General features: G+C 40.5%; 1 protein-coding gene across 2 annotated transcripts in view; it reads right to left on the bottom strand.

Moving 5' to 3' along the window:
• Nucleotides 1-24,736, bottom strand: part of ASXL3 (ASXL transcriptional regulator 3) — a 207,907-nt gene that overhangs the window by 53,953 nt on the left and 129,218 nt on the right. For both annotated transcript variants that reach the window (XM_059724136.1, XM_059724135.1), the window contains 3 exons: nucleotides 16,807-16,924; nucleotides 15,762-15,881; nucleotides 11,253-11,416 (listed from right to left, as the gene is read on the bottom strand). In XM_059724136.1, coding sequence (XP_059580119.1) covers nucleotides 11,253-11,416; nucleotides 15,762-15,881; nucleotides 16,807-16,924 — 402 coding nt within the window. The remainder of the gene's footprint in view (nucleotides 1-11,252; nucleotides 11,417-15,761; nucleotides 15,882-16,806; nucleotides 16,925-24,736) is intronic.

A 24,736-nucleotide genomic window follows, 5' to 3' on the forward strand; every position in this document is an offset into this window, starting at 1 on the left:
AAGAGAGAATGAGGGTTTGTTTGGCAAGTTAAAAGAGGAGAACATGGAGGATACCCTCCTCCCTCTCCACCATCTGTGAAAACCATTCTGCCGATAAACCTTTGTCAGGGTCCCCACAGATAATTTTAGGGAATTCTAAAACTTCACTGTCAACCTAGCCCCAGTGCAATTCCACCGAGGGCTAATACTGCTGCTCTTAACATTTTACTATTATATGGTTACAGCAAGACAACTGAATCATTTTTATTTGCTGCAAGGCAAAATGTTCTCACCAGTCATACTATTTCAGAAGCACCATTCATACAGCTTCCAGGTATGCCAGTACCTGCTACCATAGCAATACCTCAGCCAGATGTGAGCAACTATACCAGGGGTGAGCAAAATAAAGCCTGCAGGCTGAATCTGGCCCACCAAGCAATTCCATCCAGCCCACAAGGGCCCACCAACTAATTGTACATAACTTTGCTCCCACCCTGATATGCAGCAGGGCTGGCCCAGCCAGCACGCAGCTCCCAAGTAAGACTGCTGCAGCTGCTGGGGGACCTGCTCAATTTCCCCAGCATCCAGCAGCTCCTTCTCATCTCCCTGCTGCACCACTCATTCCAGGCAGCAAGTAGGGAAGCAGCTGCGGGAGGGGGGCGGGGGGTGGAGCTGCAGCTGGGCAGGGAGCATGGGGCTGGAGCTGGTGGGAGCATAGAGCCCATGCCCAGGTGGCTGGCAGGAGCGCAGACCTCAGGTGGGTAGTGCATGCGTGTGAGGGAAGGTGGCAGGGTGGGAGAATATCGGGGGGGTGGGAACCCCCACCACCCATGGTGCACAGCCCCTGCCATCAGTGGTGGCAGCAGCAGCAGGAGGTGGGCTCTTAGGGCACTCATGGCCCTGAAGAGAGGTGAAATATATATCAGGAGAAAGAGAGAGAAAGAGACTAGGGAATCAGAATAGGTAGCTAGGCACTGCCCAGCCACAAGGGGGTGCCCGGTTGTCCTTGGAGGAGTAGTCTATTAAAAGAGTAAGAGCAAGCTTTTCACATGTGCAAGGTTACATAGGAACCTGAGTCCCATTTTCAGAAGTGGCTTTGGCACTTCAGGCTGCAACTGAAAAAGGGACTAAACCGTGGTGAAGCTCGAATGGCCTGTTAGGTTCCCAACTCTGGTAGTAGAAGTCATAAACTTTATTTAGACATCTAAATTATCACAGACTGAATGACTAGAACTGGTCATCTACAAATGAGATTCATGACACCTAGCAGCTTGAGCAGCTGACACTTAAGCCAAGTGACAGAAAATGCTGCAGACAGGGGCATGTGCCTAGAAAATGGGAGACAGGGAATCCAGACCCTCCTTAGCCCTGAAGGATTCAAATCCACCTCCCAAGAGGATGACATAAAACCAAGCTGTAGGCTAGGTTCTCTAGCCTTCCTGTTCAAGCCAAACATTTAATCTAAATCTGCTTTGCTGCAATTTAAACCCACTGCTTATGAAGCCCATGAGAACCATTGTTCACCCATTTCTTTAGGGGCAGCCTTTGAAATATCTGAAAACTGTTATCTTTTCTAAGCTCAACCTTCTTACTTCTCTCAATCTTTCCTTGGACAGCTTACCCAAATCCTGTTATCATTTTTGTCATTTATCATTGAATCTTGTTCACTTTCTCTACTAGAAGTGTGTGGTTGGTGCATCCCAAGCAGCTCTTAGGCAACAGATAGATGACAAGACACTTAGCTCAGTCAAGATGTCATCACATATGGCCATGCACAACTGCAAATCCTTAAGTGCCTAAGTACCTTTTGCTAGTGAAAAAGTAGGTACCTCCAAACTTTTAGCCACCTACACAGTTAGGGAGGGATTTTGTGGACTGTTTGCTTGAACTTAAATGCTAAATTCCTCTTAAATTACACTTTAAGCATCTAAGTCTTCTTCTTGAATATGGCCATGAAGACCCTAAGGACATGTCTAGACTGCAAAGGAATGCATGAGGGTGCACCGCAGGGAAGCAGGACATTCCCATTTTGTACACATTACTCCTTGAAATGCATTTAATAGAACTGGCTAAGGACAGGAATGGGAAAGCATCCATAAGCTTCCTCTCTTGGAAGAGCTCCTTGGTGTACACTGGTAACACAATTAAGGGGGCTACATTATGTGCGCGCCGGGTCTGACCCCGGGTCACTTTCGTTGCTCTGCACGCGGGCTGTGGCCAGCAGCCCGGGCAGGCTGGGTCGGAGAGGGCGGGCGCCGAGCTAGAATTAGGCACAGACACGTAACGGTTGATTTTAAGATTATTTTACTTACACCGAGATGGTCGTGGTGTAGGCTGAGAACTTGCTTGAGTTGCGGTTACAACAGAAAACACGAACACACGTGGAGGTTGCAAGGCTCCATGCAGACAGAACACGAACAATCACGTGGAGGTTGCTAGGCTCCACGCAGACAAACTCCGGATGTCCAGGACAAGCGCGCATAAAACTCGTCGTTACGTCTTATAGTAGGCTCCGTTCGAAGACGGGAAGAGGTGGGCGGTGGATCAGGCCGCCAAACTCCTCTGAGCGACACACAGGGTTTCTATTACCCTGCCGCGCACACCCAGAGTCCCCACGAGATGGATGCGGAGTCCTCTTCGGCTTGGGCGGAAACTGCTCAAGCCTCTTATACGGCTAGCAGGCCAATCGCTAGTCGCCTCGTGTGAATAATTTAGAGCTAGCCAATTGCGGGGCACAAATTTGCATACGACGAGCAGGAAACCTTTGCACCGTGCATTTCTGTGTTGCAAAGGAAATGCACCCTGAAAAGATCGCTGCAAAGTGGCGGGAACACTCCCCTGCACGCGGGTTCTCTGCGCAACAGAACTCCTCCGTGCAACGAAGCGGTAAACCCACGGGGATAATTCTTAGTGCCGAAGCACACACAAAAAAATCAGACCTTTGGGTCATGACACATTACACTAGTGTCAGGGTGCAGATACATTTGAAAAAAAGACTTTGGTGCTTTTAAATATGTTACTGTATACTTCTTCACAGGCTGTTTATTATAATAAATACACATATACAATACTACATTTTTCCACCTATATAAGCAATTTATACTGTGAGAGACACAACAGTGCACAATACAAGTGTACAGAAAAGTGCCTGACTTGAGCATTGTTTTTTAACCAATAAAACCAAAAGGAAAAAGAAAAAAACAAAAATCAATCAAGGATGATGTTCCTTTCAGTTACCAAATACAATAGGGTCTCATTTTAATGACTTTAATGGCTAGGTATAGAAGACATATGGTCCGTTTCATGCTGTACTGTAAATTTTTCCTCTGAGCTTGTGTATGTTGCTGTAACAACCTTAAAATTAATTCAGTATAATTCTCGGTTGGGTAAACAAAACATTTACATGAACAATTATAATAAATATCAAAAAGCTCTGTACCTACCCAACAATACAGAACTGAGAATGATAATCAAAAAAATTAGCATTAGCACAACCAGGTAAAAACAAACAAATACAAAAAATGTATGTAAGGTAAGATAAGGTAAAAAGTATAGTTACTGCTATTACATGGTAATTCCATGGAGACAAATGTAAACTGAATCATGAAACAAACAGTACAAAATAAAGAATGACTTCTGAGTAACTAGATGTCTTAACACAAAAAGGTTGGTAAGGTACTGTGGAGAATGTCAAAGCATTTGCCTGAAGTATAAATGCAGCAAAAAAGCAATCAAAATGATGTGCTGTGTTGTGCTGCTGAAAGGAATAAAGTGTGAAAAGTAAACTTGCTCTCTCCTAATATAACAGAGTTATACATTACAATAGTATTTACAAAGATGACAAAATGTGAGATACCTTTTCAGCACAGCTGGTATGTACTATGCACTGCCCTCTCTTTACTGCAATATTCAGATAGATCAACCTAAACATATGTGCAACTTGAACATAAATAACACATTACAAAGACGACATTTAAAAAAGGAAGTTATTTTTATAGATGTTCATTTACTTTTGCATAGCTCAAGAGAAAGAGTATTTCAAAAAAGAGTTTTGTAGGAGACTGTTCCCTAAATTAGTTTTGAATTAAAAAAAAACGAGAGAGATGAAACTTATTTCATTTCAAACCCTCTACACTTTTCCAAGGGAATTTTAATATGGAGTCTTGGTCTCAACACAGTGTCAGCATTAGTCCAATGGAACGAGTCAATGACAAGGAAAGGAAACTAAACATTCACAAGACAGAATTAACCTTACCATAGCAGGACATGTATTAACTATGCATTAAAGCAGCAGTCCTGGCACAAAAGCAGTAATGCAATTAGGGGCAGGGATGGGCAGGGCACTAGCCTTGGGTGCCAGCTCAGGGAGGGCAGCTAAGTGGCACCCACCTAGGGAGTCTTTGCCATGGCGGGCACAACCCTGCACCTACTAATGCGTCAGGGTGGAGGCGTGAGTATGGCGAGTGGAATGAATGGTGCTCCCCCTGGAGTCTTTGCCATGGGAGGTGCCGCTTCCTTCCCTCCCCCCCACCACACTTCCTAACCTATGTAATCTCCTCCCTCTCTTAGGGCACTGAAGGAGCTCGCTATGCCTCTGTACAGAACCACCAAAAGATATGTATCAGTTGTGGTGTCACTGAACAATAAACCAGGAGAACTTGGTAACATCTTGTCATATTATTTTGATTTAGAAGTCATTGTGAAGTGCTTAATATCAAGAATTAATTCTTACACACTTTAAATATTCCCATACTATTGTTAATTATGTTATTTAAGTAATTTTAATGGTATTTAAATGTAAAATTCTCCATACTGGAAGACTGATCTGTACTCCAACCAAGAGACTTCTTACACTATTGCATCAAAACAATTGTGGCTAAGAAAAGACTTTTTGCTAAGGCATCTACTATTGCTCTTTTAAACGCTCCAAAACAGATATCTCATCGATGCATTATTTACGCAATTCCAAGATGAGGTTTTTTCCCCCATACAACACAGGGAAAAATTCCCCTTGTCTTGGAATCGAGTAAGAGGTGGCAGGAGGGGCAGGTTGCTGTGGTGCTCTGCCCAGGCCCCAGAGCTGGGGTGAGAGCTACCATACCCCTGCCTCCCCTGCTACCGGGCTGGAGCACACTTGCTGCATGCTCCAGGATGCCCAGAGCCAGAACAAGAATAAGTGGCAGCTGGGGAGGGTTTGGGGGCAGGCACAGGGAGGTAGGCAGCAAGGACAGCAAGTGATGGAAGGACAGGCAGCAGGAAGTGAAGTTTGGGGCCACAGGGCAGGGGGTCAAGCTGCTTGATCTGTTTCCTGACTGCCTCCAATAATAATTAGATTCCAGGCATGGAAAACTGTAACACATTTATAAATTATCCATGTTTAGAATCTAATTATTGGGGGATCAACTTAAATTTAGGGTTGTCTTGGATTTGGATAAATTTGGTAAATTAAGACTGTTAATGTAAACTGACATACAGGTCCAATGAGGCTTCAAAGTCCTTGCAGCCATCTATATAGGATGAAATCCAACTGACCTAGATGAATGTACTGGGCCAAGTTCAGATGGAGGCTTAAGGAACCAAGTACTATGCCAAGAGAAACGATGTTGTTAAGAGTTATATTTCCACAAAGCAGCACTTCTAAAGAGCACACTCTGTTATAATGAGGGAAAGATAGAGTTTTTCCTGAACCTTAATCTATCAAAGCTGGTGGCACTTACATAATAAAGTTCCTCATTAGAAGGCTGCATTTCCCTTCTAAGGTCTTGTCTACACTAGGAATTTTTTTTCGCATTTGTTGCCTTGCATTCAGCTTCATCAATAACAGCAACAGAGGAAGCACTGGTGTAGAAAAGATGCTGCCACCTGACAACCCTTTAAGCTATACTTAATATAAATCTGATGTACATGTATGTGTGTGTGCGCGCGTGCGTGCGTGTGTGTGTGTGTGTGTGTGTGAACACATACGGTGTATGTTTAATGGAGGCAAGAATTGTTGTAAGTGATATCTTTTATTGGACCAACTGCATTTTTAATAAATGTTTACCTCAAAAAGTTTCTGATGAAATCTGATAATTCTATATGGAGAGGGACTTGGTGTTTCCAACATGAACACTGGCTGGGAGATACTTACAAGTTTGTGGAATAGACTGACACAACTATGCAAACTTACACTAAAAATATGTGTTTCTTGATCCTAACTCCAGTGCTGAAGAAGAACAGAAATATCCTTAGTTGCGTTGGTCAGAACAAGTCTGGTGAAACTTTTTTTTTTTTACTAGAATTTGTGATTATCAAAATATTTCCTAAAGGCAGTTTAGTTTCAGCAACATTTCAAAAACCACATGCCTGGTTTCCTGCTGGCTTGTCCACTCAGCTCCTTGGCAGCCTGCCTAATGGGCTAATTGGGAGCCTAAGCTAACAGACTCTTGTACCCTTCAAACTTCCCCAGATAGTACTGGAGCTTCCAGGCAGGCTTCTGCTAGGAGTGGAGATTCCTAAGCAACCCAGGCTATCAGTTTTCTATGGTCCAGCAACATCCCACCTTGTTAACTTTCCTGGATCCATGATTCCAATCCCTGTTACAAGGGATTTCATAATTTTTTGGGGGGTGGGGGGGAGGGGGTTAGTACAATGATATCAAATTTTGAAAACAACATTTTCCATACCACCAAATTTGCTTTACCAACTCTAGTCCAAATTTCCATTAATGGTGTTATAAGTACAAAGAATTCTGCACAGGAATCTTCACTACTGAAATACAAATTAAACAGCATGCAACTCAAAGCAGCCTAAACAGAAATTGTGAACAGCAGATGGTGTTTACAGAATACATAATTCTCTAACAAATACCTTGGATATTATAAATAAATGCTTTAAAATTACAAAAACAATCCTAGCATTTACTAAGGCAAAATTCTGCCACACGCAATGCTAATGTAGTTTTTCTCAACCTCTTTCATATCTGTAGCTATTCAGCAATATGGAAAAATTGGGTGGTTGTAACCCCCTACACCAAACTGCAACCCCCTCCCCATTATAAACCTTTGCTCTAAAGTTCACAATTTGGTCCTACACTTTTCAGACAGGTCAGCACAAGCTGAGTTAAACAGAGTTAATATTTTTTGCTTACAAAAAAAAAGGGAAAAAAAGGACTTTCTTTACTTACATAATGGCTGCTAAAAATGCTTGCATTTGAACAAACACATATGACAGGTTTCAGCCCAATGTAATTTAAGAAGGCGGACTTATATGGTCTAGAAAAATGGTGTTTATGACAGAAATGACAATTGACCATTCATCATATATTTGTTCTATCTGGAGCAGTAATAAAGCCTAAATGAGGCTGCACTTTGTCGACAGTACATTTCACCGATCATTGTATATTAAAAATAACATCATTACATTTTTATAGCATTTCACGTTATATCCTTATAGCTCTACAGAAATGAAAACAAATTTAGGGAGGATGGCAGCAGTCAACTGCTGACTGCACAACAGTGTGGGCACAGGGAAAATATTTCTAGTAAGTGTAATACAAATAGAAATTATGAGGCAAAAAGTTGTGGATATATTTCTGTGGAGTCTGGACATCTCTGGGATTAGAGAGGTAGCGATACTATCAATGGGCAAGGAATGTGGCAAAAAACCCAACAAATTTCCCCACACATCTTCTTGCCTCTGCTATGAGAGCGGAAAAGTCCCACCTGCTCAAACAAGAGAACCAGGAAATTAGAATCCTGAAAGAAATTTTGGCTGGAGCTCCCCCTGTACCTCACTAGGTCTGTGGCAAATGTACGGGTGCCCTGAACTCTACCTTCAGAGAAAGATGCGTCAAGAGTTCAATTACTTCCATCCACTTACGACAGAGGACATCTAAAAAGATGCCCTACCAGTATATACCTCCATTTGCTATTACAACCCTTTTAAAGTGAGGATCAGGGACAGAACAAAATTCTGGGCCTTCAAAATTTCCACCCTCCACCAGCCAAGTATCCTGAAACAGCTGCCCTCTCTCCCGTCTACTTTCACAATTCCTTAGGCATGTTCCCACTCCCGCCTTCCAAATATATGTGGAAAAGACTACCTGTGCTTTTTACAGATACATACAAAACAAGTAAATCACATCTTTAAGTTGTGACCCAGGCACAAATTCAATCACTTAATGGCATGATAAAAGGAAGAATAAGCCACTAAGTTATTCCACAAAAAATGTGTATTAACTAACTTTGTGGCTGGGTCCTATCATGCCATTAATTGAACATGTGGCCAGGTATGCCCCTATGACTGGGAGTCTGGTCAGCTGAGGGTGCTCCCAGTCACGAGGGTATGCTCCTTGCCAGAGGAGCTAACCATGATCCCAGGCTCTGCCTGCATCAACAGTAAGGCACAATGGGATCCAAAGCACAATCCCACAATTGTGCCACCTGCCATGCATATGTGGCATGGCAGCAAGCACTTCTGTGTGGATCACACATCAGATCCCATTGCACCTTTACCTGCACAACTGGAGGGACCCAAAGAAGAGCGGGAATAACGTTAGAATAACATGTATAGATAAAAAAAAAGCCCTACAATGGCATGAGAGCAATGGATATTTTTTCAATAACTACTTTTCATGGAGATTGAAAGAGTTGAGCTCTGTAGTAGGATCCCAGGCAGATTAAATGCATGTGTGTGTACTTCACCGTGATTTACTGACACAAGATTTAGAGTAGGGCTGTCCAACTGGTGGCCCCCAAAGGGTTGGCATGCAACCTGGTGGTTTCCAGTACATCCACCACTGCCTTCCCCCTTGAGTGTTGCTCCAGCTGCAGCATCTGGGTTCTTCAGGCTTCCCCACCTTCCTCCAGCTTCTACTTCCTGCCTCCACTCCTGGGGACAGGGCAACCCAGTGAGAGAGCCAAGGTGCCAAAGCTGCAACTGTGGCAGGGGAAAGAGCCAGGCTGCTCACACTATGTGCAAAAAAGGCAGAAGTTAGGTGGGGGCATGGGCCAAAAGAGGGGTGCTGCATGTGTAGCAAAGGGGAGCCGGGCTGCTTGCGTTGTGTGTAGTTTGAGGGCTGGGGGCACTGTCTGTGCAGCCAGGAGAGGGAGGAGGCACATTAGGCCACCCACATGGTGGGGGAGGGCCACCCACACAACAAACAGACCTCTATCTGTGGCCCACACAGCATGCAGCCCTCAGCTAACTGGAAGCTTGGCAGCCCCGAGTTAGAAGAGAAGGTTTTTGAAACATATCTTAGTAATTTAAGACCAAATTAAAAACATATTCTTCCCGTCTGTCAGGCTAACAGCCATGCCACTCTCAAAAGATAAAATTTCCCTAGCATTGATAATGGGTAACGTTCTTTAGTGAAAGCTGATCCATTATGCTCTCTGGCCGTGTATAGACTAAATGAGGGGCGTGTGCACACAACACTTTAAAGTGGGCTAAATGATTTTGCACTTCTTTAACGGTGTCAGTGTTTGCACGCCTTGGTGACATATTGCGCATTAATTCCAGCTGCTGTAGGAAATTCAGTGGCATAATGCACCTTAAATGACTTGGGGATGCAGCAAACTAAAACTCTGAGGAGGAGTTTTAGTTTGCTGCCCCTACAGCCGTGGAGCGAAGCACCAGGCTCCATGGCTCTGCAGGAAGCCCTGCAGGCATCCTGGCAGCAACCTGGGAAGGTGGCTCCGCCCAAGAAAAGCAGCGACCCTGCTTCAATTTAGGGCCCCCATTTCATCTACACACGGCTTCTTATGTTATCTTCACATTAAGAGACTTGAAAACAAGGCCAGGAGTTTCACCAGTTACAGTGGAACTGGATAGAAAATAGCATCTCATCTAACAGGCAATCTTACTTCTGTTGATACATTAAGCAGAGGGGACTAGAAACATGAAAACTATCAATAAAATTGTATTTGTGCGCTAAGTTTAAAATTTAAGTAATTTTGTCATTAAGTTTAAAATTTAAGTCAGTTTTCTGTCACAGAAAACATTCGGTTAAAATTGCTAATACCAATTCTAAAAGCACTTAGGGAACTTGAGAATAACAACATTCCTTAAAATACAGTATCTACATTGTTAAACTCTTGAGTTAATCTACATCCGTGTTTATTCTGTTGTGACTCTCAACCCTAGAAAGCATCTGCTCTTTTACAGCGGCCACCATCTCAATGAACACTAAATAAGGAAGCAATGACCTAAAGAGCTAAAACCATGAAATTCAACAGGCAGAGATAAAGACAAGCTCTGCAGCTTGGGCAGTAAGAGACTTGCATCCTCTGGGTATCAAGTGAAGACATGTAGCACATTAACCACCTGAGCACCACCTGCAGCCCTGACTCAGCAAAATGCTTACGCGTATAGTCCCACTGAAGTCAACAAGACTCTTCATGTACTTAATATCAGGGAAGTGCTTGAATATAGGTGCTTAGTGCCTAAGTAGTATTGTGCTTTGCTTACCAATTAAAACAGACATTCCCTGCCTGTCCCAAGCAGCTTACAATCTAAACAACGGCTGCAAAGAGCACAACACAATGAGAAACCACACATAACTTAAAAATGTTTTCATTTTTCCTCCCACTTCCGGTATAGTTATGTCCAGAAAAATGGGTATATAACTAACATGAGTGTTTGCAGGCCTTGTACAAGAAGTAAGTTGTTATGAATAGCTTCAAAGGTGAAGGCAAAAAGACAGGTGCCTAGTACAGTGGAACTGAGATGTGGAGTACGGAAGAAGGCATGGACACAGTGGGAGAAGGAAACAAAGTAGGACATTTACATAATCTTTGTTGCCAAATACAGAGGCAGAGGGGGAAATGAGATCTTAGGTGGAGCTGTGCATGGCCTTAATGGCAAAAAGCACAGGGGGGCAATGTTCCCTTTAAGCTGTGTGGTGTGCGTGGCTGCGCAGGCGTGCCCCTGGCAGCACGGCATGAGGACTCCTGCATGGCTGCACACACCACGCAGCTTAGAGGGAATGCTGCTGGGGAGCTGGTAGAGAGATTCAGCAGGTTTATTAGACTGCATAACCAGCTGCATTTAAAACAAACTGAAAGGAAATGCCCTGGGTTCAGGGCCCTGGGGGTGGGGGTTGGAGGCAGAAGGGAGGCAGCAGCTGATGCAGCTGCAGGTAAACATTACTACTAGTATACATCTCCTAGTTTTAATCGGGAAAAAATATGTATTTTGCAAGTTTCATTCTTCAGAGATTTAGGGAGAAAAGTCAGCTTTCAAAAACAAAAGGCTCATTAGTAAGGAAGCAAACATTTTATGTTTCTACTTACCTGCCTGTCTACTTCTGGAAGCAAAAGCAGGAGGTATTGTTGAAAATGCTGAGGTAAGGAAGCAAAGGTGTGTTTGTTTATTAAAGCCCTCAGGTTAGTGTTCACGAGAATAGATCCTGGTGTTTCTATGTCTATATCCTCAGCTTTGGTCCATTTCAAATGACCTAGAGTAAACAAAAAACCAAATTTAACTTTACCACAGATGCAAAGGGGGAAGGAGCTAGTCTTCTTTCAAACATGCTTTTCATAATATGCATATTATATAATATAGGGCTCTCCAATTAAGTAGGACTTTGTAAAAGGAGAATATACAGTCCAATTAAGTAGGACTTTGTGAAAGAATTTTTCTTGGAATCTAGGAGCTTCCTTCTATACATCCCATGTTTATTTCCTCATCTTCCAGGGCCTCCACATTCCAGTCCACACCCTAAAAATATGATCCTATTTCTTGTTCAACAGAATTAAGATTCAGCTGAACAAGCAAATGCTTCTGTCATTTCATCAACCTATTTATAAAGCATCTATTGCCAAGCAAAATTAAACATAAGAATGAACATTTGTTAAAACAAGTGGATGAATCATTACACAGCATTAAGATTTTATCTGTGCTTCTGCATCTGCAGCCAATCGTTGTCCACGTAACATTCATTAGACTTATCCATATGCTACCTCTCTTCTATTAATTATTATTCTCTCTCAAAAGGTGCGGTTATTAACGTTTGTAACTACTATGACGTCTAAGTTATTGGTGACATTAACTTACTGCAGAGAACTTTGTATTTTTGAATGTTCATAAAATCTAAAAGATGTAAAGAACATCCCGCAATCATGCACTAGTCTGCTAACAATTGGTTATATGACAACAAGCAGACTCAGGAAAAGAACTATTCAGTTCCAGCACCTCCAAAAGAAACTATAAATTCCAGTTGAGATTAAAAGAAGAGATTTCAATCCTGATAGAAGCACAAGTATGAGAGAGAAACTATAGAAACATTCCCATTATCATGGTTTTCTTTTTTAATATTTCAAAAATTCCACAAAACATAAACTTTATCAAAATCACACTTAAGTGCCAAGGTGAGTCATACAAAGTTCCTAGGGAGCCTCCATGAGAATTTCTGCATTTTTCCACTTTTATTAACAATAAGGACACTAAGCATTTTTACAGGGCCTTTGATGTGAGAATCTCCAAGTAAGGAGAGTGAATATCCCTATTTAATAGACAAATGCATTAATCTCTCTTTGCCCAAATGTCAGACAGCTTTAATGGCAATATCAATAAAAATGCAGAATTCTTATAGATTTCATAAAAGCCTTACAGTTTACCATGTATTAGAAAGCTAAAATTCTCTATTGAAAAGAATGAAAATTTTGCAGACAATTTGAAAATGTGCAAGTTTCTCCTTTTGAATGAAAAGAAAAACCACAGCCTCTCAGATTTTCTTGCTATTTTTTGCTACTTTTTAGCACATAATAATGACAGAATGAGATTAGGGGTTAGTCAGCCTTCAGCATACTGCAACCTTATGCAATTTTTACTTCCAACGCACTGTATTTCAGTACAGCAAAAGCATCATTAAAACCAATGAATGCCCTGTTATAAAGGACAATCGTGTGGAAGAAGTGCTCTTTTTAATGAGTGCATCACATTAAAATATCTTCACCATCTGTTCCACCCACCAACTATAAATGCAGAAGGAATATAATTCCCAAGTGTAACATGAGTAAGTATGATATATATGATTTAAATGCATGTGTGTGTTCTTTTCTTTAACCAACGTGGGATGCATCTGTCTTCATTTTTTAAGTGTAAATTAGAGGAGAGTTGTTTTCCCTTGTTCATATAAATAAAACCATAAGAAGGGTTATTTTGCTCTTCAAAATAAGATTGAGTTTAACATTGCAGAGTTGCTACTGAAATAACTTCTCTAGCATGAGAGATTATGAAGTGACATCAGGAGATGCCTTAATCCTGTGAAAACCCAAAGAAACAATCAGAAAATTGGTCCTCCATTCCAAAACCTGGGGCAAGTACATTGTCCTGATCTCCTTGCATTACTACCAAATTCAAGCTCTAAGAGGTTATAAGAACAACTGCTTTAAAACCATAGCATATCAAATACAGATTACTGGGCTGACAAAGTTCCAATGAAACTTTGAAAAGCCATTCTCCTTTTGTTCAGGATGATGCTTAACACCAAAATTAGATTATCTATCCTGTGTTGTTTTACAAAGGTAGATCTCAAGCAGCCAGCTTCAGACTATTACATGATTGCTAACCAAGAGTCCCCTTCATTATTAGAGCTCTGGAAACTGGAGTCAATTAAAAATAGAACCTTCAGTTACAGACTATGCCTTGAAGATAGGAAAAGCTTATTCAAGCTTACTGAACTGACAAAGGAAAATCTAACACTGACACCAATAAAACTGACAACATGGTATAACTGGGCCAAAATAATTAAATATAAAAGTAGAAGAGCTTTGCTTCTGCTCCAGAGAAGCAAGATTAGGTTAGATTGCAGAATGGAGGAAAAATGTAAAACAGGAGATTTCTATATTATGAATTACTTCACCCAATAAACTACAAGAGGAAAAACTACAATGTGTCCTTTTATTAGAAGGGTTTAATGAACCTCATTTACATTCAGGTTTCCTGGCAAATGGTATATCGGAAGGCAGCCCAGGTGAAATATACTGGACATCTAAAATCTCTGGGAACTCAAAGAGTCAAGCATTCTCTGGAACTGAGCAGGCACAGAATAGATATTTGTACTTATTCGTACAGCAATTTAATTATTTTGCTAGTAATCCAAGACATACTATGGCACTAATTCACACAATAGTTTCCAAGAGCCATAAACCCATACGAGAGGTTCAAGTATGTATACAAATGGATTATACCTTTGGCAGAAAATAAAAAAGAAAACATGCTTTCCTTAAAAGTTATCGAATCTTAGTAGCTATTGCATAGATAGGGAGAATCAGATTCTGTATATACTCCAGAAAAATTAAATGTCATATCTATGTTTGGTAATTATCTGCTGGCAAGAAATGACAAAATACTATAAAACTGGATTTGGAAAATATATTGTAACTCTATTACTAAGCAAAATCACTGGAAGATCATCTTGGATGCAACATCTGATTGTATACAATAGAAGCTGTAACCTGCTGGGATTTCTTCCAGTTTATTTATTTGTTCGACATGGGATACCAGATACTCTTCAAAGATTGACAGATGATCAGCTGAAAGATTATGTTTTAAAAGGAGATACATAAATGGGATACCATACTGGTATTTAGCAGGACTCTGATAAAATATTTGGTACACTTAAAAGTAGTAGTCTAAGATTTGTAACAGATTTAATAAGCAACCTGGAGAAATGATGTAAACAGAGAAATAAAATAACCGTATCTTGGGTTTACTGTGCACAGCTTACCTAAAAAACTAAAGCAAGACAAACTAGATCATTAAGTAAATGCAAATTTCCTAACCTAAGGAAAAAATTGCATCCTTTTCTATGATTAGCCTACTATTATACTGTTTATTCCCAACTTGTGCAAGATGGCAGCTGTACTAGAATATTTCAGTAAAAGCAAGTCAAAAGGATTTAGCTCCTTGCTGAATACGAACAATCATTTTCAGAAATAATAAAAGTTATGGATTATAATGTTTAAAAAAATCCAGACTTTGAAAAAAAAAAAATCTTCTGCATACAGATGCTTCTAAATTTGGTATAGGAACAGAACTGAACCAAAAATATCAATAAGCAGAATACTATATTATGTACACAAAGAGAAGGCGGTTCCCTAATGAACAGAAATAGTCAACATTAGAGCAAGAATATCTGGCTATCAACTGCGGTATTGAAGAAGTTGCTCTATGATCTTTTAAGATAAGATTTTATATTAATTAGAAATCATCATTTATTATCCTAGATAAAGAATATGGAAAATAAAAATGTCTAGATTACTAAAGGCTATTTAGGACCCCACACATACAGTTTTAAAAAATAGGTGGGTAAAAAAATTAACATGAAAATGAAGGGACCACATCTTAATATAAGATGAAATACAACCGAAGAAACAGGTTTGGTCCTAACAGGACCATCCTCTCTAAAAATAAGAATAGAGAAGACAGAGGGAATGCACAACTGAAGGCAAGAATACCTGCTAGCTAGTAAAAAAGGATAATAGAGCAATCAGCAGCTGGCTGCATATTCGTCACATTGCCCTAAAGCTTCTTGGGTTTGTCATATTTAAATAGACACGTGCCTCAGAAAAGCATTCTGGGAAAAATATTTCAAGAAGAAAGGAACTCTGCAGGGTTCAGAAGATAAAATAGCCACCAAAGAAGTCATGCTCCTGGGGAAGAGCCTATCTCTGAACTGAAGCCTATCTCTTACAATTATAGCAAGGAACTTTTCTATATGAAGGGTACACTTAAAAAAAGAATTAAAATATTATAGTAACAAAAAGGTACAGAGGGTACCTCAGAGTCCTACTCACCTAAACCAGATTTTTTTAATCTCTTTAAGTGCTGACTTGTTTGTTTACCAGTTGGAGATTTTTGTCCATGTTTCATTTCCTTATCAGAACTGTCTGCTTCACCATTTTTAGATTCAGACCCTTAAAAACAGAAAAACAGTATTAAAGTAATATTTTCTTCTCCCCCCCCCAAACAAAAAACAAAAATAACATTTTTTTTTAAATCAAGAATGACATCTACTTTGTTAGTTACTAAACATAATGCACTTTTTTGGTCACAATGCAATTCTGCAGCACTGGAGGAAATAGAAGTAAAAGCTCAATAAATCAATTAAGTGTTGAAAACTAAAGTTTACTGAATACTGCAGTCAATAAAGATGCTCAATGATCTAATATAAATAATGGTTTACTATGATGCCCAGGAGATATCTTTAAAAATAATTAAGCTCTATGTTATGGGATGCTAAAGCAATCTAAGAAAGAAAAAAATCATTCCATTGCAGAACAACTGTTACAAAAGAGGTAAGCTTGGAAAATACAATTATCAATCTGCGATAAACACAGATGTACATCTCTGTAGAATCCTTTTAAAATGAAGCAACTAACAACCAGAACTAAAGGTCAAGGTTGCGCTGTGGTGATAAGAATGGTGCCAGAACACAAAAGCTAATAAAAGGATCCTGGTATTGCAATGGAGAACTGAGACACAAATTCACACTCACAGAAGAGCTGTTTTTTTGATGGCATTGAATGCCAGCATGTGGTCCCCTCCATTAGAGTTCTACAGCCAAACAAAAATGTTACTGTGCATTCCTTTAAAGCTGCTGCTAGTATCAATTGTCATTTTATTATGTACTTTCAGCTCTTTATTAAAATAAAGGGAAAAAAACCCTCCCTCTTTGCCCATTTGAGTCACTACATTTAATAAGGAAATACAGAAGTTAAACAAAACCACTGTGTGGAAACATTATTTTTAGCAATTCTAAATTTTGTATGCTACAGATCTCACTCGGAGGAAGGCTTTGTGACTAGAACTGATCTTGCACACAGTCCTTTAGCTATTTACCTGAAGGTGAATCCGACTGCTCATCAGACACCTTTAATGGTGTCAAAACAACACGAGGAACAGTCTTGTTTACCATCATTGAGACTCCATTTCTTCTTTTCTGCTGTTGTCTTAAAGCCTATAAAATGATAACAGAACATAAAAATGTAACAAAAATACTGCTTGTAAGTGAATTACATGAGACATTTGCCTATCATTAAACTGAACCCCCTAAAATAACTATAATTTACATAATTATTGATTTGACAAGACTTCACACTAGTCCCCTTTATGTCATTTTCCTTTAAAAACATAAAATCAGGCTTTTGGTTATAAAGATAAAGAAGATGCACCTCAGATCATTTTCCAATACAGTTTTGACAACAAAGAAGCATATAACTGTTTGCTCTACCTTAGCAGCACAACATGATAACCCAAGGAATTTGAAACTAAGACTTCCAAGTAAAAAAAATGTAAAATAGATGTTTCAAAACCAGAATAAAAATATATGTGTCTGCACATCTCTTGCAGGTGCATCCTCTCCAGTATACTGCTCAGTCAATCAAGTTAACACAGAGTGTCATCAGTATGTACAGCATGTAAGGACTACAGTATTGATGCACTCACTCAGCCGTGAGTAGTGCTGCACAAAATCACTGAACATGGCAGGAATCATTTATTTCTGTGAAGGGAATCAGTCCTAATCTTGGAAACCTTGCAGCACTTGGCTTCTGTCTGCTTGACTTTGGGCATTAACCTTCAGAACACGAACATGATGGTGTTCTGGCAAATCTCGGGAAAAATGATACACGAATAAATCTCTACAAATGGGAGTGCTGCGTGTTTCATAAATGGATCAAGTACAAGGGTGATAATGTAATACAAAATATTAAAGTTTAGAAACAGTGATCATCTGTCCAATTGTTTTATATAGAAATTTGACACCACATTCAAAGGTCTTAAAGTTTAAAAATATGAATATTTGCCAGTTAAAAATTAACAAATAATGAAACCCTGGAACAAATCAGAATGGACTGGATTCAATACTGATCTTTTCGTCTTCTATTTTTTTGTAATCTCAACAAAACATTCCATCTTTCTCCCTGTGATTTGCGAGGACAAGAGGATATGGTTGGAATGAGTTATTCCTTTAGCCTTTACGATCAAAGACTGATGACTGATGAAGTTAATTCTTTCATAAAAATTCACTTGTAGTATGTTTGTAAAATATTTTAGATAGGTAAAACCCTTCAAAAACCTAAAGCAACAATTTCACCCCATTTTGCTAAATAGCATAATATAAAACTCACATAAAATTAAATATACTATAAAATGGGTTTGTACATATCATTAATACATTTCTAGGACACTTTTCAAGCCAACTAAGTCCTGTACAATAAAATACAAAATACAATATTTGAAATCAAATAAGAGAGAAGCTGCGCACATCCACATGACCCACAGAGTTAACCACAAGCAGAAACCAGTCCAGTGAAGATCAACCTCAAATTTCACACCCAACTCAGCAGGGGCAGTTAGGTGAGCGTGTAAATAATAGAAAAAAGCTCCTTAAACAGTTCTTTCAATTCATAGTTTCACATGGATAAAATTTAACCAAAATGTCCAGCATCCAAATAACAATATCAGCTAGTAACTGAAAATCAGCTCATAACAGATTAACTGAGAAGGAAGCTAAGGTATGTGGTGGTATCAGAATACTGACATATCTACAACTCCACAACTCTATGGCTTATCCCCATCAGCTTCATACATTTTCAATGGCAAGGAGAAAATATAGAAAATGGCCATAACTACACACTGCTCCTCCAATCAAGACAATCTCAACTTGCCTCCACAAGCAACTTGAATTTTGTCACCAGCACCTCATGACAAAGGGAATTTTCTATGTTACATTTTATGTGCAACCCAAAAGCAGATCTGCTTTCCAAAGTAACATAGCTTATCATCACTAGAGGTGCACTGATACATTGGTTCGATATCGGATCGGTACCAATATAAAGAAAATTGCTATTTTGAAAATCAGCCCAATGGGGCTGATAATTTGGCCGATAAATGCCCACTCTGTGCACAGCCGCAGCGCAACATGCAGGCAGCTAGGAGCAGAGCCGGAAGCTTCAACAGCTACCTTGAGCTGGTAAGTCTTGTGGTGGGAGTGGCTGGGGAGGAAGGGGCACAGATCACAGATCAACACCCTCCGCACTGAGGGAGAGGGCAGGAGCAGGAACAGGTGTTGCCCAGCCGGGGCAGCTACCAGGGGAGGGGGGCTCCCACCGCTGCTTGCACCTTGGGAAGAGGGAGAGGGCACGTGCCCCTGGATCTGCGCAGAGGGGGTGGGCTGCAGCTGCGGGCTGGACCCAGACTGTGCGGGGCGGGGTCAGAGCGGGCGCTGGGAGGAGGCTGCAGCAACCCCAAATCTTGCCACAGCTTCACTCCCAGAGCTGCCACTGCGCACCCACCCACCACAGCCCAGGCTCAATGCCCACCTCCACCCAGATGCCGGGAAGCGCCAGGGCTGCGCTGAGCGGCTACGCAGCAATGGCACTGGGAGCAGAGCTGCGGCAAAATTTAGGGTGGCTGCAGCTTCCTCCCAGCATGGCTGGCACTTGCTCCGAGCCCGGCCATGTCAAGGAGAGCCCCACGCAACCTGGCTACAGCCAGCAGCTGCAGGTCCCCCACCCCACCCTTTGCAGATCCACGGGCGCACCCCCCCCCTCACCTTCCTGGGGTGCAAGGAGTGAAAGCCACTTTCTACTCCCCACAAGCCACAGTTCTGTCCCGCACCCACCCTGGCTAGGCAGTGCCTTCCCCTGCCCCTCCCTCACCACAGGGGGCGTTGATCTGCCCCCCCACATCCCTTCCCTCCCCCCTCCCCTTCCACCACAACAGACTTATCAGCTGGAGGCAGCTGTATTGGAAATCGGATTGGTATCGGCCAATATAGATTCATAGATGTTAGGGTCGGAAGGGACCTCAATAGATCATCGAGTCCGACGCCCTGCATAGGCAAGAAAGAGTGCTAAGTTCAGATGACCCCAGCTAGATGCCTATCTAACCTCCTCTTGAAGACCCCCAGGGTAGGGGAGAGCACCACCTCCCTTGGGAGCCCATTCCAGACCTTGGCCACTCGAACTGTGAAGAAGTTCTTCCTAATGTCCAGTCTAAATCTGCTCTCTGCTAGCTTATGGCCATTATTTCTTGTAACCCCCGGGGGCGCCTTGGTGAATAAAACCTCACCAATTCCCTTCTGTGCCCCTGTGATGAACTTATAGGCAGCCTCCTTAAATATTGGCCCCCAAAATCTCTATCGGAAATCAGATCGGTACCGGCCCCCAAAATCTCTAATCGGTGCACCCCTAATCATCACTGATTCATACTGACCTTAAAAGAGATTGCCATGATGCAAGGAAAACAAGAGATGGGCCATTTTCTATCAACAATAGAATTTAGTCCATTTCTATTTATGCGTGCATTTCTAGCATGACCCTAAGCACGATATCCGGGCATCACTAACAAAATTATGGGATTTTTTTTCACTCTGATACAAAGATGGGTGGGTTGTTTTGGTGGTGTTGGGGTTTGTTTGGGGTTTTTTTTTGGCGGGGGTTGGTTTTCGAGGTGGGTTTAATGCCAAACATTTATTATTTCAAGCATTCCTGGTCTTCTTTTGCAACCAAGCACCTAAGTACAGGAACAACTTTGCCAAGTTTTCTCTGTGCATGGACCCTTACTTGAGTGTGCAGCTCAAATCTTCCAGCGGGACTCTGACTAGAAGACAGATATCTGCAGACTGGGTTTCAGGATAATGAAGATTATAAAGATACACTGACATTTATATCCAAATCTAGTTTTAATACAAAGCACCAAGGAAAGATGTTGTTTCCAGAAGGGAAAAAAAATCTAAACAGGTATCCCATCCCCTGCCTATCTGTCTTCTTACATTCCAAGGGAAAGATATGGAAAAACAATCATATGAATAATTTAGAGTCAATATCTACTGTAAGGGGCTAACAGGCCTTTGTTGACACTGCCTGTTTTGCAGAATGTGCTGACCCTTGCTGACTCATCTTGGCAGCTGCAGCTCATTAATTCCATCCTAAATTTAAAGCTCTGTGGACAGTGACATGATGCAAGGTCTAATAGGCACACGTCTTTGCAAGACGTGTCCCTATGGGCAGCCATATTTAGGGAGGAACCTCAGACTCCTGCTTGTGCTTTTATCCTTATTTTAGTCACCAATAAAGCCAGAAGGAGTTAAATCTGAACCAAAGACAATATCATGTGTACCCTAATCCAAGACTATTTTGAATTTAAGGCGGTTCCCCTAAAAAAACTCTATACAAGAACAATTATAAATTTGTTATAATTTTCCATGTGTAAAATCTAATTAGAGGAAGGTTGTTTTAAAATAATTTTACCCTCACTGTTGTGGTAGGAAAAGGAGTAGTGGGGGGCAAGAGGCTATACACCTGCCCCTTGCTCCCCTGTGCTTCTGTCTGTCCCTCCCCACACCTTTCCTGCCCTATGCTGCCTGTCTGTCCCCATGAGCCCCCTGCTCCTCTATGCCTATTTCTGCCCGCCATGCTTGTGCCTGCCTCTCCACTCTAGTCTGTTCCCCTACCCTTTGCTCACCTCATGCCAGTCCCCCATCCAATTTACCTTCTGCTGCCGGTCTGCTTTGGCTCCTGGGCAGTCACCAGCAGTGGCAGCCCTGACCCAGCCCCAGCCAAGCCTGGCCAAGGAGAAGCAGTGGCAGGTTGGGGCTGGAGGGACCAGAGTTGGAACAGAAGGTAAGGGGGGGAGGAGGAGGCAGGCTTTCAGGGGAAACAGGGGATGGAAGTAGGCACAGGCATGGGAGGCAAAGGATGGGGTGGAACAGCTGCAGGGTTTCCCCCATTCCATGATTCTCTGACACTCCCTGTGGCTACATGCTCCTCCTGCCAAATGAGCCATTCCTACCTGGGGCAGATAATGGCTCAGCTCTGGATTCAGCCCTGAGTCAGGGACCAAAGCCAGAGCTGAACCACTGCCTGTCCTGGGCTAATAGTCAAATCCAAGACAAGTCTTCTCCTTATCCTGAGTGGGAGAAAAATCCTCATCTTGGAGTCATGTAAATACAGTATATGCATACTATAGAGGAAGATTCTAACATATGCCTAGCCTGAGGGGTATCAATGTTACAATACAAGACTGTTGTAGGATAAGACAAGAAACTTGTATTCTAAGATTAATTCTACTTAGCTTGAAGTCAATGGGATTATTCAAAGTGAAGTATAGGCTTAAATGCTTTACAAGACTGCAATTTAGTATCCCAGACTAACTTACTATTTCCACAATCCACCATTACCACAGAAATCTCTAGGCTCAGATCATCTGATGAACTGGGAAAAAAAGAAATAAGCTAATTTTTTAGATAATATTGAACAAAATAGGAAATCTTACAATTTCTTTCAAAACAAAACAAAGTGACTCCAGATATCAGAGTGGGTACAGAAAAAGTAACTGTGAAAAACTACATCTGCATCTTTTACAGACACAGCCTATCCCTTGTGCTAGATCTTTAAGACGCATGAGCTTCTGCCTGGGTTGTTATCAAATTTACAAGAGAAAACCTATGGTTCCACAAGAGGGAAAAGAGGGAAGGCATCTTGGAGCCATTTTTAAAAAGGAAATTAGGTATAGAAACAGTCATACCCTATGTGAGATGTATTTTTTTATTTAAATAACATAGAAGACTTAGTTTTAAATGCATCTAATCATTAATTAAATATTTATATTTAGGACAGATGCTAAAGTTTATAAAGCAAACATGGAATATGATCATGGATCATGTTTTAACCACTCCTTGCAATCCTATTACCATCTATCTATTATGTAGACACATGTTAAAGAAAGAGGAAGAAAGAAAAAAAATGACAGAACATTTAGTTAACAAGTTAAACATAAAAAGTTGCCATTAATATCAAATATTATAATATTTAAAAAACCCATCAAGCTTATATTAAAGCATTCACAAACAGATTTGGAAAGTACATGCCCAACCTATGGATCTCTTACTGATAACAACTGTTAATATTCCTTATTTCTACACACAAAAAACAAAATTATTGATCTTCATAACCATCACAGAATTCAGCACAATAAATTTGTTTACCTTTTTAGAAATAAAAACAAGTCTTAGTAAAAGTAACTCATCCAGCATTCAATCTTCATCCAAAGAACTCTAAATGGCATACAAAGGGAAATCGAGGTACAGTGACTTCCTTTTGATTATATCTTTAAAGCAAGACCCATGTTTTGTGACATCAAGTCACCATAATAACTGTAGAATTTTCATTCCAAACGGCTTCTTACACAGATGTTGTAAAAGGAAGGCCCAAAGAGTAGAAGTGTTTTTGGAGGTTTTACCTGAAATATAGACCTTTCATATTCAATTTATTAAGTTGGGAAAAGGCTTTTCACCCATGTTGGAAAAAAGCAGTTTCTCCCTAATAATAACTGTAAGGAAAAAAAACCAACTCCTCTTAAGGGAGAAATAAAAGAAAACAATACAAGCCACACTGTTACTGAAGACAAGAGGAAAAGCACATCCCCTCAATAAGTATTACTTCCCACCTAAACCCAGAACATCAAAATGTCAAGCTTTGTGTTTCTACTTTACACTGTTCAGAAATCCATGTTTTCTGACTGCAACTTTATTTTGGTACTACTCTAAAATTCATAACAAAACAATGCAACATAGAGATAGATCAACCATTAACGCAGAAAAAAAAACAACATTTCCACTTGAGTTTAACTGGATGACATGCTGAGAATGTTAAAAATTAAGTTATTAACAACAAAGATATGTAACACTTGGCTGCAACAGACATCATCATTCTGGATTGCTATTTGTTCCATAAATGTCAAGTCTACAGTCTGAAACTTCCGTCATGAAACATGACCTTTGAAATTTCACACATTATGGATCAGAAATGCAAATCTATGGAATTCTGTTCCGCCATGTAAAAAAAAAAAAAAATCTATGAAATGAAGAAAATCTGTTACAAAAATACATAATGAGTCTACATCACAGCCCTGGATTCTAAATTGGCAAAAATGAAACATTAATATTTTATCATAAATTTATTTAATACCACCACAAAATTCAGTCTTTGTCCTTTCTCTCACCCTCATACTCTGAGCAAATTTAAGCTTATCAAACTTTCATTCCCATCTGCCCACTAAATTGTCTCACTGACAACTTCTTTTATATTTACATACAACAGAAAATGGAAAAATAACAGAAAGCACTAAAAATCATCAAAATTCAATGTGCCGTATGTGCTATGCTGCTGCTACATTCATTATTTTTAAGATCTATTAAAACACTGGAATGAGAAATGTATTAATATAACAATAAATGTCATATACAATAATACTAAAGTTATCTCATGAATCCCCCTATTAAACATTAAAGTAAGATTGAAATACATGGGAGGAATTAATTTACTTCACTCCAGGCTCATTGATCATGATTAGTTTTATATGCGAGCATCAGAGGTAACAACCTGGAATCAGTGTAGTCCTGTTCACAGAGCAGGTGACTGAAACTCAAGAGATCTAGGTCCTAATACTTTTGGCTGCTAAGTTGTATGACCTCTGGAAGTTCCACTTCACTAACCTGTACCTCTGCTTCTATTTCTACACGTTATGTCACATCCACATAGATAAGTGTTTCCCAACCTTTTTAGACTCAAGGAAGTGCCAGCTCTTAGTTTTCACTCATTTTTTACTACAGAAAAAAATAATAGAACAATTCTTCTGTTATTAAAAACTCAGAAAGACCACATGTCATAATGTTTTTAACATTATGAATTCCTATTTGAAATATGTGGGTTTATCTTTAAAATCATATGGAGGTTTTTCCATACCAAACAGTGCCAGCATTGTG

The sequence above is a fragment of the Alligator mississippiensis genome, chromosome 3, assembly GCF_030867095.1.
Source record: "Alligator mississippiensis isolate rAllMis1 chromosome 3, rAllMis1, whole genome shotgun sequence".
In the NCBI taxonomy this organism is placed as follows: Eukaryota; Metazoa; Chordata; order Crocodylia; family Alligatoridae; genus Alligator; species Alligator mississippiensis.